Source organism: Lepisma saccharinum, chromosome 18, assembly GCF_977018435.1.
Source record: "Lepisma saccharinum chromosome 18, izLepSacc3.1, whole genome shotgun sequence".
NCBI lineage: Eukaryota > Metazoa > Arthropoda > Insecta > Zygentoma > Lepismatidae > Lepisma > Lepisma saccharinum.
The window spans coordinates 1865936-1880758 of record NC_139246.1 but is presented as its reverse complement, the minus strand read 5'-3'; the positions used below and the strand labels follow the sequence as shown (position 1 = coordinate 1880758).

The 14823-nt window shown below is 38.7% G+C and overlaps 1 protein-coding gene across 7 annotated transcripts in view; it reads left to right on the top strand.

Moving 5' to 3' along the window:
* Positions 1-14823, top strand: part of bi (T-box transcription factor bifid) — a 168177-nt gene that overhangs the window by 46160 nt on the left and 107194 nt on the right. For 4 of the 7 annotated variants that reach the window (XM_083140054.1, XM_083140056.1, XM_083140058.1 and 1 more), the window contains exon 2: positions 11853-11966. In XM_083140054.1, the coding sequence (XP_082996180.1) occupies positions 11853-11966 (114 nt within the window). Of the gene's footprint in view, positions 1-11852; positions 11967-12039; positions 12154-14823 lie in introns of all 7 variants that reach the window. The other 3 variants (XM_083140055.1, XM_083140057.1, XM_083140052.1) reach the window with 1 other exon arrangement.

Below are 14823 nucleotides of genomic sequence, written 5' to 3'. Positions count from 1 at the left end.
GCGTAGGGGGCAGTGCTAACGTGGACTTTGGTTTGCTCCAGGGGGGCAGGGCTTGAAGGGAGGGAGGCTGCTCGTGAGGAGGCAAGTAGTTGCAGTGATGGGGTTGCCAAACATCTATGCTCGGTGCGATTTCGGTTAGGACCGCTTTAGACAGAAGCATTTCCTTTAACATTTTTGCTAGTATACATTCTACATGCTTCCAAAAATCTTACACCAGACATTACTTTACACGAAATACATGTAACATTTCGGTTAGGTTTTGCGATTACAATGCATAATACATACAGCACGAAAGGCACGTCGAGTTACGCCATCTATGATGAGTGCAGGGTGTTTACAATTGAAGAAACTAAAATATTCTTCCATACGTGTAGAGTAAGCGTTGTAAAGTATGTATTTAATAAGCGCCATTGATTTGTACCTAATACCTTTTAATAGGAAACGTTATTCCCAGTGCAACCACTTCCTGCTGGCACCTCAGCAAGACCATCTCTCTTCTCATACTATCTATCACCTTACTTCACCCTTCCATCTCTATATTTAGTCACATAGTTTTTCTCTCTCTCCCTCTTTCTTTTCTCTTTATTATTATTATTATTCTATTTTTACTAACTCTCACATTTTAGAGAGACTGGCTTATTTAACACCCTTCAAGAAATAACAATCGTTCTACTCCCCCTAACTTACTGATAAATATACACATTTTATTGATTGCACCAGGAGCGTATATTCTAGGCTAGCTAGGATATCTGCGAAGCATGAAGTCTAGAGAATAAAATACAGGAGAAAAATCGATCAGAAATTCTAAATAATATTATTCATATCAGTGAGATGATGATGCCGATTCTGGAGTTGGCAATCTGATTTCTTATGAGTTGGCAACCTGATTTCCTATGGGTTGGCAACCTGGTTTCCTATGAGTTGGCAACCTGATTTCCTATGGGTTGGCAACCTGGTTTCCTATGAGTTGGCAACCTGATTTCCTATGAGTTGGTAACCTGGTTTCCTATGAGTTGGCAACCTGGTTTCCTATGAGTTGGCAACCTGATTTCCTATGAGTTGGTAGGCCTCCCCGATGGCGCAGTGGTAGCGTCGTCGCCTTGTAATCAAGGGGTTCCGGGTTCGATACCCGGTGGAGGCACATAGTGGTTCGGATTCCACTTTAAACTGTAGGCCCAGTCCCGATTAGCCTATCTGTGCATAAAGTGGACTTAAAACACCAACTCAAACCAAACCTATGAGTCGGCAACCTGATTTCTTAGGAGTTGGTAAATTTATTTCTATTCATAGCCTAGGATCACATGACATAGTGAGATACCCCAGATCTTGGACTCGCATACGCCACTGTATTGCACTACTACCACATGAACCTTAACTGTAAACAATCTTGGTCCACACTATCCATGAGACCTTAACCAATTGTGGATTATCGCCTCAACCGTATAATTGAAAGCATCAATAAAGAAGGAGGACAAGAAAAACGGGGGAACCGAAATTCTATGGATCTAACGCCCTGGCTTTTTTTTAAAGGCACCAGGGCATTTAGTGCCTACCCCTGAATGTATGCGGATGGAGGTTGGGCTGTAAGATTTTTCACTTTACACGGTAGTTTTCTGGTCATGGCATAAATATTAAGAAAATTGCTAAGACCAAATGCTTTTGTCTAGAGTGTTTAAACTATTTTGTAATTTTAATTTGCTGCTATATAAAAGTAACAAATTAATTTATTTATATATAGCTATATTTGTCTACATTTTAAAATATTTACTTATATTCGTTTTGCTTGACATGACATAATAAATATCTGAACCTAAAAGTCAATACTTTCGCAATGCAACATTAGAATTTGTATGGTGGATTCTCTTTACTCTAATATTTAAATTTCCAATTATTGTTTTTGTTGACGTAACATCAATGTGAATATCAAATATGTTTGCATTTGAAGATGCCCACGAACATAAAGTGGTTCACTTATACTGGAAATTGTTGGTGCCACTGCCTACGAGAAAAAAATAATCTAACTTCCTCGAAATATTGGCATATCCTCATTTCGGAACAGCTTTTAGCTTCGTCAGAAGATAAGAACGTGTTAACAGAGGGCAGCACTGTGGCACGGTCATTCAAGGTCACGTCATACGCCCAGCTTTTCCACTCATTTGCCGGGGTGAGGAGGTCAACGAGCGAAAAATAAATTACTACTGTGGCAAAACATCCTTCTCTTCTTCGAAATTTGACACGCGGGGCGCCCCGAATTGTCCATGACCAACGGTCGCATTCTTTTGAAACACTTTTCTTATCAGTGCAGCGTCATCGGCGGACAATTTGTGCAGATGGGAGTGAGGATGTTATTAGTAAATGACGTCATGTATAATTTAACACATGCACAAGTGTTGCCAGTTAATCGTTTTAGGAATATATCTATCAAGGGCAAATGAAAATCCCTTCGGTAAGGAATCTCTTATGGAAGTATTTCTAGAAAACTCGCAGTTTATTACATTTTAAATTATTATATTAAAATTCACGATAAGCTGGTTTGGTTGTTTGTGAATGTCCATTCATCAATTTCATCATTTCATCACTCATCCCCATATTCGCAAATAGGCACAAAACTCGAAGTAAAATAAACTAAATCAATCAATCAATTAATCTTCTATTGGAAGTAGGGAATAACACTGGCCATAGTTAAATGTGGTTCAAAATACCCTACTCGTGGTGACAAGTCCTTGCAGTTGGCAACAATGACATGCACTGGCTTTTGCACCCAGAGATTGCAAATCGTATTCTCGTGGTAACATGATCATGTGTGCGGTGCATAGCTTACGGAATATTTGTGACCAGCGGGGGCATTATCGGTTCTCGCTCTTAGAGACAAGATATCAATTCGTTTCATCTCGCCGTCGACGAGCGTGCCTTCTGAGTGATTCGTGGCCTTGTAGTTGATAGGTCCCGGGTTCAATTCCCATTCAGGCCAAGCACGGGGGACAATGTTCATGCAAAACATAACGCGGTTGTCATAACTTTTGAAGCTACAATCTACATAAGCCCTTGGGAGGATAGATGAAGGTACAGCGAAAGGTATTACACGCTTACTCAAGAATTTCCCAAGAACTTAACGCTTCCGTCTTGCAATGAAAGCGCCTCGGGTTCGATTCCCGCTCAGGAACTGCTGAAACAGTCTCTGGCGGCCGGAGCGTGGTGCTCATATCACCTCTGTTGCCTACCTCAACTTCATAGCACAAAGCAATGTTCTTAATTATTAAAGTGATCAAGAGCCCAGAATTAAATGTTTGAAACCTTTTTCAAAATTATGTATTTATGGTGTAATGGATAGATTCTTGAATTTCATGATAGACCTATTGTTTTACTTAATTATATTATTTACTGGATGCGTTATGTAGTGATTTACACGGCCTTTGTTTCCTTATAAAGAACTGCTATTTACAACAACTAGTAGAACGGAACTACAGACTAAAGATCAGTAATAATTACAATTTCAATTTCGCATTACAATGATATTAAAATATTGAACATGTACACACATTAAAGATTAGAAACACTGACAACTTTTATACCCATAATTTAAGCTAGTGACAATTCTAACTTTTCGATAACGTGGTAGCACAGTTGCCAGATCTACGCATAAATGTAATCAAGGTAGGTAGATACATACAGGTTAGTCAATCAGGCTATTTTTTCATGAGACATGACGTCACGGTTTTAGCGGAAATTAAGAAAGTAAGTTGATGTGCAGCAGTGTAGTTAGATGTCGTATTGGCAAAAGTAGTAACTGGTGAAAATATTAACTTACAGCAGAGGAAATTGAATTTTAGTATTTCGAAAGCGGTAGTTGGATGTAAAAGGAATATTTTTGTAATCGAGGGATGATGAAGCTACTGCTATGCTCCCGAAAACCAAACGGAAAAAGAGCTCGAACCTTAGCCCTTTCGTGTTGTAGAAAGGTGTGAAAATAAAGCAATAAAAGACCCAATTCAACCCGCTTCAAAGGGTTTCCATTTAACCCATACAGCATAGGTGCGATCGCTCTGCCCTCTGGCGTGACAGAAAGCTTCTCGCACCGTGGAAGCTGCGAAGAAGCCTATCCCTGTTTTGTTTTCCGCGTTCTGTATCGCTGGTCAAAAGATGGGAGCGAGGGCTGAAAAGAGCCGGTCGAGGTGAAAAACTCAAAAGCGGACATCTTGGTTCCCAGCTGCCGACAAACAGGATGCGCCTATCTTTTGTCATTCGTTCTGCGCCTTTTGTATTCCTCCGCGGGGGATCGACGCCGGCAGCTCCACTCAAGCAGTAGTTCCCTAACTAAATGTAGTCCACGAGCAGTGTATCCAACCCTAACATTATTATTGTGTTACACTGATAATCACATTGAGATTGACTTGGTTAATTTTACTTCGCTTTTCTGTCACTTGTGGCTAATCGTGAAGGTGATGATAATGATGAAATTGATGAAGGGACACTGACAAAGAACACATATGCCGGGATCCCTGGCGTCACTGTGCGCTTACTAACCACTCAGCCACGGAGTTCGGCCATGGCTTTCATGGTTCTCAGCAGTGGAGGCGATTTGGTGCCAAAACTGGGGGCAAGCACAGTTTATTTTTTCTCTCTGGTCGAAAGAAGCAGGGTCGAAAGGGTGGGGGCACTGCCCCCTACGCCCCTCTCTAGTCGCTGCCACTGGTTCTCACTAGTTCTTGTCTCTCCATGTCCACCAAAAGGCCTGGATTCACACATGGGGGGGGGGGGGGGGGGCAGGGATAAGAACATCGTGAGTTCTCCCTCCCCTGCATATAGTATAATTTTAGTTATAACTTTCAAACCAACCTGTCAGATGAATGGTTAGTATTTTTTTATATTTTTACTGTATTTAAAATGTCTTGTTTTTTTGTTCGTGGCTCTTTTCAATAGCATAGATATCTAAAAGTAACACTGAACCTCATCCATCCCTCCACCCACTGGCGTACGCAGGGGGAAGCTGATGGGGCCACAGCCCCTCCAGAGATTTTTGAGAAAATCAATATTTTGAAATGAACGCAGTAAAGATTGATTGATTTGCTTTAGTTTACTTCGCTTTTTGTGCCACTTTTGGCTAATTTGCGGAGACGGGGATGAGTGATGATATGATGAAATTGATGAACGCCCAGGCCAGGATTCGAACTCGGGACCCCTGGCAAAAGCAGTAAAGAACTCGGGGGGAAAAACAAAGTGTGCAAACCCAACTTTAAATTACTCTGAATGTGTCATTTTTACTGCGCTTCCACCATCAACTGATGCACAGAAGCGATGTTTCTCAATCGCAAGTTGGCAACATTGTTCGGATGCTCAAAGTGGATGGAGTAGCTTTAATGGCCGCCGTGTCGGTCTTTTTGGCCAGGAGAAAAGGAGTATCGGGACTTTATCTGGGGGGTTTAATACACCAAAAATCACCCGATTTGCCACCCTCCGATGGGAAGAAACGGGGGTTAATAAAGGAAGCCTCCTGAAGAAGTTCCCACCTCAGACAGTCGGCGAGCCTTTGAGCGATTAGCGGATCCTAGGAGGGGGCACCTTCCCCACCATGAAAAACATCTCTGCGCGGGAGAGATAGCATATACATGATTCGAGGGATGCATAGCAAGCGAGAACACGGCAGCACCTTTCAATGAGAGTCTTTTGCATTCCAAGGAGAAGCCTCAAGCCATCTGGAGAGTCGTCCAACAATGACTGTGAATAGGTATTGTTGTGTGTCGTGTGTCCGGCACGGACACCTCTTTCGCTGCGAAGGCACGTGGCCAACTGGACACACCGCTCGGAAGATAAGATTCCTCCCTCTCTCTCTCTCTCTCTCTCTCTCTCTCTCTCTCTCTCTCTCTCTCTCTCTCTCTCTGTCCTTGAAATGGTGGAGAGTAAATTTCGTCATGGTAGTTACGATTCGTACCGCATCGTCGTGTCGTAATTACCCAACTACACTTATTGAGTTGGTGTTTTAAGCCCACTTTATGCACAGTATGGCTAATCGGGACTGGACCTACAGTTTAAAGTGGGATCCGAACCACTTGTGCCTCCACCGGGTGTCGAACCCGGGACCCCTTGATTACAAGGCAAAGACGCTACCACTGCGCCATGGGGGAGGCCCAACAACTACACTTATTGTAGAGAGAGATAGCTGATACGATCTCCATGGCGGAGTGGTTAGCACAGCGCGCTACGACATCCAGGCTTCGAATCCCGTCTTCGTGATTTGGTTGGTTGGTTGATTTGGTGTTTTTAAGTCCACTTTATTCACATTAAGGCTAAACGGGATTGGACATACAGTTTATAGTGGGATCCGAACCACTAGGTGTCGAACCCTGGACCTCTTCATTACAAGGCGAGATCTTCGTGAGTGTCCATCAATTTAATCTCATATTCACTCGTCCTCGTCGTCGCGACTGAAAACAAGTGGCAGAAAAGCGACGCCAAATAATAAAATAAATCAGATCAACTCTGCACCGAAGTCCCGTGTTCGAATCCTGGGCATGGATGTTCCTTGAGTGTCCCATTCATCAACTCATCCTCATCGTCGCGATAAACCACCAGTGGCAGATGGACGTAAACTATAAAAAATACAAAGTATAAGGTATACAGAAAATTAATAGAAATACAACAGTATTTTTAATAGAACAAAGGAAAGATTGGAGTGATCTTGCCCAAGATACTGACTGAAGGAAGGCTTGTGTTGCTGCCGCCACAAACCTTCGGGTTTAAGAAGGCTAGAGTGTTAGTTAGTTACTTATTTTAAGACAACTGTATGGGTGGTGCCACGACAAAGTACTATTTTACAAATGACAAATAAATTGCGACATTATTTGTGCGTCATCTTCATTTCATGTAAACATTGAACACGTATTTCAGCGTTTTGCATTATCCCACTTTCAAACCCCTTTCGTGTGTGACTTGGTATATTTTACGTCGCATTTATGCCACTTTTGGCTAATTCCAAAGATGGAGATCATTTATGATAAACAGTGGCGTACTGAGTCCAAGATGTGGGCTATCTTACTATGTCACGTGGTCCTAGGCTACGAATAGAAATTAATTTACCAACTCCTAAGAAAACAGGTTGCCAACTCAAGAAATCAGGTTGCCAACTCATAGGAAATCAGGTTGCCAACTCATGGGAAATCAGGTTGCCAACTCATAGGAAATCAGGTTGCCAACTCATAAGAAATCAGGTTGCCAACTCCAGACTCGGCATCATCATCTCACTGATATGAATAATATTATTTAAAATTTCTGATCGATTTTTCTCCTGTATTTTATTCTCTTAGACTCAACCTTCGCAGAAAGCCTAGCTAGTCTAGAATATACGCTCCCCTTCTCGCTCATTTGGCGCCCTACTTTCTCTGCGCCCGGGGCTCGTGTTGATATTAGCCGATTGACTGTGAACGTTTTACGTAAGTTGAAAATATACTGAATTCATGCTTTGAAATGTTGAGACGAATACGAGCAGTGTACAAGTTGAGTTTCCCAATCGTTTAAACGAGGTCAGTTGTGTTTTTTTTTTTTTAAAAAAAATCGCAACGGATGTTTTTGTTTCGTCTTCGTAGAAATTCGCAATTGTCACGCACTATCAAAGAGACAAACAGGAAATTGAGAAAATCGCATTTTTTGTTTTGTTCCAGTGGAAAGCGAGAGTGCAAAATGTTAAAAACAAGTATTCGAAAGAAAACGCACCAAAGCGTGATAACAAATCAATTAAGTTCATTGCGCAAGCCAAACTGTAAGATGGGAAGTGGAGATTAAAAATCGGAAAAAAGAAATTATTTATTATTCTATAAGATGCAACGAGGATAAAGTCTTTGTTGCAAACATCCTTTACTACCACCAAACCATTGCATTTAACTAAATTAGTCGGACCTCCATTATTTGTATAAACTACACACAGTGAAAAACCAAAAGGGGGGGGGGGGGCAAAGACAATATATTACCATTTGTATATAAGGTTTAGCATAGTGCGGGGGCAAAAGTGGCAGGGGGTCAGTTGCTCCCCTCGCCCCCCCTAATCACCGCCACTGACTACACATATATAGGGCCTACACACATGGCACGTATCACACCGTTAAAAGTTACCGTAAAATTTACAAATTTCTACCGTTAAAATTTACAAAAAACGGGAAGCAACGCTTTTTTTTTCGTGAGCGAGGCGCATTAATGATGTCACTTCTCTGTGATGTGTCTGTAAGAAGCAAACGTGGAATGTTAAAACAGGCACGCCTTGGTACATGCTATGTATAAAAACATTTTTTAAAAAAGTCAAAATTTAAATTTGATTATTTTATCTTGCATAATAAAGTTATGTGCACAATAAATATACTTAATTATTAAAAATTCATTAATTACGGTAGTGGGATGCTATCGGAAATTGACGGTATTGGACAAGGATTTCTCCAGTCAACTTAAAAAAAAAAGTATAATATGGAAAAACAACCCAGCCATAAATATTGATAATCCAGACAATAGTAATAATACCCTACCAAATATAATTATTTATTTAAAGTACAATTCGCACCAAAATACATACATTTCTGACTCCACATGTATTTCATCAGGCAATTGGTGGAATTTTTTTAATTTCAATATGGAGAAAACCAACGCGAGATGAATTTAACTAATTTATAAACTGATCAAATGTGCAAATTACAGTATGGTTTATATATAATGCATTTTAAAAAGAAATATTGTGTATATATATCGTCTTGACAATAACATTTGATTTACTTGCTGTTTTCTTCAGAGAATACATTAAGCTGCATGTTCCAAAGATATTTTTACACTTTGTACACGTTGATATTACACAAATATGTTAGTCGTACTAGTAAAGCTATATCTGTTATTCTATCACAAAGTATTCCTGAACATTTTCTAGTTGTCACAGCACATTAAATTTTGTTATCAAGGTTTCTTGCAAATTGCGTTTATGCAAATTTGTCTCTTATCACTTGAGAATTAGTGATAAAACAGCAAATCCATTACCGAGCATAATTTCAGTGTTTTCAGGTTGCTAATAGTAAATACATCGGTGCTTTTATCATTATCATTTTACAACCTTGTTTCACTTAGCGCGGGCATTTTACTAAAGTGGTGTACTTAAAGAAAGAGGCTAAGAATTTGAATCACAGCTACCACACTTTTTTCATGCTTAAGTTTCACGCAGATGTACACATGTTGGAGATGGCTGCTTAGCACTTTCAGTCAACACAATGAACATTGCTGTAATATTGCTAATGTGCAAGTTAATTGTAATGTTAATGGGGAAAATTGGGACACGATAGCAATGTGACAGTGTGCATATTCTCCATGTTCTTACACATGTTACAATATCATGTGTTGCTTTATAAACATACATTGTTTGGTTTATTTACTTCGAGTTTCTATCACTTTTGGATAATTGCGAAGATGAGGATGAAGGGTGATGATATGAAATAGATGAAGGGACAATCACACACATATGGACAGGACACAAGTACCATGGAGGATTATACTGGCAATGGGCCCAGACGCCAGAGCCTCGTTAGGCTGCAATATGTAGTCCAGAGTGTACTACGTGGACATGAGGTATAAACATGCATTAAATTCTAATAAAATAATACAAAATGTTTTTATGTAGTGCGTAGCAAAAGTATCCCACTGTGCTGTCCTTCTGCAGCCATCATGGATGGTGAAGAATTTCAAAGAATGGCATCATCTCATACTACAACCGGAGTCAATATTCTCCAATTTGGAAAATATTTTTCGCTTTACTTATACATACAAGCAGATGGTTGTTTTGTACCACCACAACGGAAAAATATCGGGAAATATTGGTGAATGGACTTACGAATTGAAACACAATGCATCCAAATTCAAGTTGATATGTATGGATGTGCACCATTTTACAAATGTTGCCCACTTTGACAATGCGTACACAAATTTATGCTGCTGTGTGCATTCCTGGATCCATGACAAGTTTCGCACGCAACAGCGCGTCATTATTATAATTAGCATGTTAACTTTATATAATTCCCTAAGAAACTTGAAAAACTTAAGCCAATTCAACAAAACAGTCTCTAAAACACAGATTGATAAATTTAAATCAGTAAAACGTTATTTCTAAAAAAAAAAAAAAATGTATGCATTCTCTGTCCATGGACTCGAAAATAATATGCAACTGATCTGCCACCATAAGTGGTTTTCTCAGAACACTTCTTTGGTGTTAATGTGGAATTGGCGTTGTTTAACACCATTTTTGGTGTCCTCTTACACCATTTGACGTCACACCACACCAAGTAGACCAGATTAGGTGTTACGGTGTTGTGATACATTAATTACGGTGTTACACCACTTTTGAGCGACTCAGTTGCATATTTTTTAGACTGTGGCTAGAAACAGTTCTACATTTTAATGTACTTTAATTGGGCCTGTGATATCCTTACAAAAATAATATTTGGACCAGTAACTTCAGCTCAGCATTTATGGCATATTCCCTACTGTTTCTTGTAATGGTAACAACAATATAATGACATTATTAAAAGGAAAACTGTATTTTGTGTATGCCAAAGATCCCAATGATTAAAATAAATCATGTATTCCAAGTTTTAATTTTTTTAGACATTCTGTTAGATGATAAAAATAAACTCAAATATAACACTGTTGTTAGTCTATCCTACAACCTTGGTATTCTAAGTTTTACACATAAGTAAATAACATGTATTGTCTTAAATGAATGAAGATAAATTCTATCAAGTTATACATGTTTTGTGACATACCATGATATGTAAAATTTATTTCAAAACTGAATTAATAGAAGCATGCAACATAAAATGATAAAATATCTTGTCTGTATTTACAATTAAATGGCAAGAGTAAATATGTAATTTAATTTAAAACTTACTGTGTTACGTACATGAGCATAATTGACTTGTGAATAACATAACTCTTTTCGCAGGTTAAGGCAACACAAAAAATGCTTGTGGATTTTTGTTCATTTTGTTTGTTTATCTTTCCTAACCCTGTCGTAAATTCCCTAAAGAAGTAGCCTATAGACAGATTCTCAACCAAGGGCAGGGATACATCACAAGTTTTATAGATACATACATCAAGTGTGAGATGAGAAAGAAACAGGTTTCAGACGAAAAATATGAGCTTGAGACATTGAGTGTAAAATGATGGAAACAATCCGGTACTTAATGCAACTAATTAATGGCTCCATGAGAATTCAAAATTCCAAGAAATGAGATTTCTATATGAAGTCACACAATGTAAACTACATGATCAAAATTCACCCCTCTCCCAAACTTTCAAGGTGTAAAAATTTATAACAAGCCAGGAAAAAAAATATTTAGTATATTAATGTTTTAAAAGGCGAACAGTTAAGAAAAACTTGTGTTTACTTGACTTACGTTTTAAGTCCACTTCATGAACAGTTAGGCTAATCGAGACTGGACCTACAGTTTAAAGTGGGATCCGAACCACTGTGCAATAGTCTGCACCGGGTATTGAACCCAGACGTGGTGCAACGATTTAAGTCTCTCCCGAAGGATATAATAATTATAAATTGGGAATAAAATAGTTTATTAGTTTATAATAATTATTTTATTATTATTTCTCTAGTAATTTTTAAATAAACAGCCTGACGTCCCTACAAAATGTTCTGTGGAGCCCATGGTTATCTCGGTGCCAAACCTACTAAAAATGTTGAGAATCACTGGCTTACAGAAAAAAAATATTTCTTCTTGTTTCTTTTTTAAATAAAATTCTCCCATTCCTCTTCTGTCTTCATTCTTTTGCATCACACTTGTTTCCTACCCCCCGTAGTAACCAGGCCTTGATCTCTCTTGCAGGCAGATGTTCCCGCAGATGAAATTTCGGGTATCAGGGCTCGACCCAAAAGCCAAATACATTCTTCTGCTGGACATTGTGGCCGCCGACGACTACCGCTATAAGTTTCACAACAGGTACATAAATGTGTCTCCTTTTACCCCGTGCTACTTTTTTCTCGTTTCATGAAAAATCTTTATTGTTTTGCAGGCGCATGTTCCCAGCCTACAAAGTTCGGGTATCCGGGCTTGATAAAAAGGCGAAATACATCCTACTAATGGACATCGTAGCCGCTGACGACTGCAGATATAAATTCCACAACAGGTACAATAGCTATCAGTATTTGAGCCCGTTCTGTCTAGGAGGGGAGGGAGGGTGGGGATTCTGTTCTTCACTGCAAGAAAAAACACAATCGTCCAGCAATATCAATGTTTTTTGGTCACCTCTGGGGTGCTTTTGTGATGATTTTTTTTGCTTAGTTAGGTGGCCCACACAACAAAACAGCAGCTATGTGCTTCCTAGAAGCACGATTCATTTTTAAAAGCACGCAGGAGAAAAAAGGACTGTACTCACAAGAAAATGACGTTACTCACGCTGAGAAAAAGGACGTCACTCACGCTGAGATAAAGGACGTCACTCACGCTGAGTAAAAGGACGTCACTCACGCTGAGTAAAAGGACGTCACTCACGCTGAGAAAAAGGACGTTACTCACGCTGAGAAAAAGGACGTCACTCACGCTGAGATAAAGGACGTCACTCACGCTGAGATAAAGGACATTACTCATGCTGAGATAGAGGACATTACTCACGCTGCCACTTCAGCGTGAGTGGCGTCATTTTGTTCTACATGTTTTAAAACCTTGAAACAACTGGTCAGATATTCATTTATGTCATGTAATTAACCTAACCAATCAAACAGGAAGGACTCAATATAAGCGAAGATGATAATTGACCTTGTGCAATTAGTTTCGCATTTGCTAATTCGTTGTCAAGTTTTCCGAGTTCGATTCCAGATTAGTGCACATTCTAATGATTTGAATATTATTTTAAGTTAAAGTTCCAGTCGCGATTTACGTTTACCAGCTCGAACACACGTAAACAAGTCTTATTCCGACATGATATTCCGCATTGCGTTAGTCATATGTTTGAAACTCTTCACAAACACTTACTTAGTCATTATTATTTTTTAGGAAAAATATTTTCAAGAAGTAGATGATGTAAGAAATTAACAAATGATTACAGGGGTATACTTTTTGGTCACACGTCTCACCAGAAGATTCATTTTCATACTCAAGAAGTATGTTCTAATGAACACAACATTCTTGTACATATTCTGATCAGATACATTTTTGTTACATGCGATGGAAGCTTTGATTTTGTTATAGAAGTGTAGATGTTATACCTTTTACATCTTCATATTCATTGAAGAATTTCAATAATGCATCAGCCATTTTTTAGAGAAACTAGGCAAAGATTTCAACTTGTACTCTAACTATTTTTGTTTGTTCCTGTACTATGCATTATGTAGGCTACTGCAGTAGTTGCATGCATCACATTACTACGTATTTTAGACTTTCAAGTGACTCTCCAATGAGTTATGATTATGTTATCGATTTGTTTGTGCATTGCAAATTGTTGAATGATATGTTACACTGCAAACTTGTCGAAGTAAACTTTACCCAGTGCTGCGTGAGCACATTTCAGAAAGTGGCCAGAAAACAAATAATGCTGGAACATCTGATTATCATTTTTTGCAGTGACATAAAAATTTTTCATCTTCCGAGCGGTCGTCCTCAAAACAAATTGATCAAGGACTTTGATTTTTTAATTGGTGGGGAAATATTGTTATGTTTTCTTAAAGTGTGCCAGTATGTCCGAACCTTGTTTTGTAGTGCTGGGCCAGTCAGTGTGTCATAGTTCCTTCATGTGTGTTTTCCATGGTGAGTAGCATGTGCTTATTTTGTAGTTGTAGTTGTGTTTTTTTACCGTGGCCTGCGGTCTACAGAAGCAATGGCAGCAGAAAATGAGGTATACATTGCATTAATTTATTAGTTCTAGAATTTAGTAACGCATGGTAGTAAATTACAGTAGTGTGTTAATTTAGATATATTGTTGTTGTAAATTTCATATGGGTTACAGTGGTTAGTCTTAATCTAATTTTTACGAAATTGTAAAGAGACATCCTTTTTCATGTCTATATGTAATGTGTTCCTTCATATCTATTCACATAGCTATCTTGAATTAACAGCAGGTGTCGATGATATTCTGTGATATAGTCCATTGTGTGCATATATGGCAACATATGGTGGAACACATCATGTGACAACAAAACCCAGCAATTTAACAAAAGTATACCACTACTACACTGAAACAACTCATACTAAGCTCTACACTTGATTCTGAAGCTACACTATATTTGTTCATTAGCTGTGGGAGGGAGGAGCCACATATGTCATTACATTACTAGATATTTCGTTGGCCAAAAAAAAAAAAAAATCTTCCATATGCATGTGTTCATAAGTAACCACCATTCACCTAGAATGTCTACATTGTCGTTATAATGAACAGCTTTATTGAGTTCAATGATACGTTGTGCGTTTCATTTCTTAAAATGATCATTGAGTTTCCTTTTATTTTTTGTTCTTCGGTATGTACGATATGCAGTGGCACTATTCGGGGCATATACCAGTATCACTTAGGCTGCATTTAGTGTCAGTAGATTGCAATGTAACTGAATAAGTATTCATTGGTGAAACTTCTTTACGCTTCAACCTTTAAACTGCCATAAATTATATCAATTAACACCAGGCACTCTTGTTCTTTTTTTTAATGTGCAGAAAATGTTCTTTTATGATGCCTTAAAATGCTCTGTTCCGTCGAAACTATAAATCCCATATTAATGGTAAAATTAAAAATTCTATTGCGTTAAAATGCATGCACAGTTCTTTTTTTTAGGTGCATTTCGTGCAATGGCATTAAGAATAGCATCCGGTC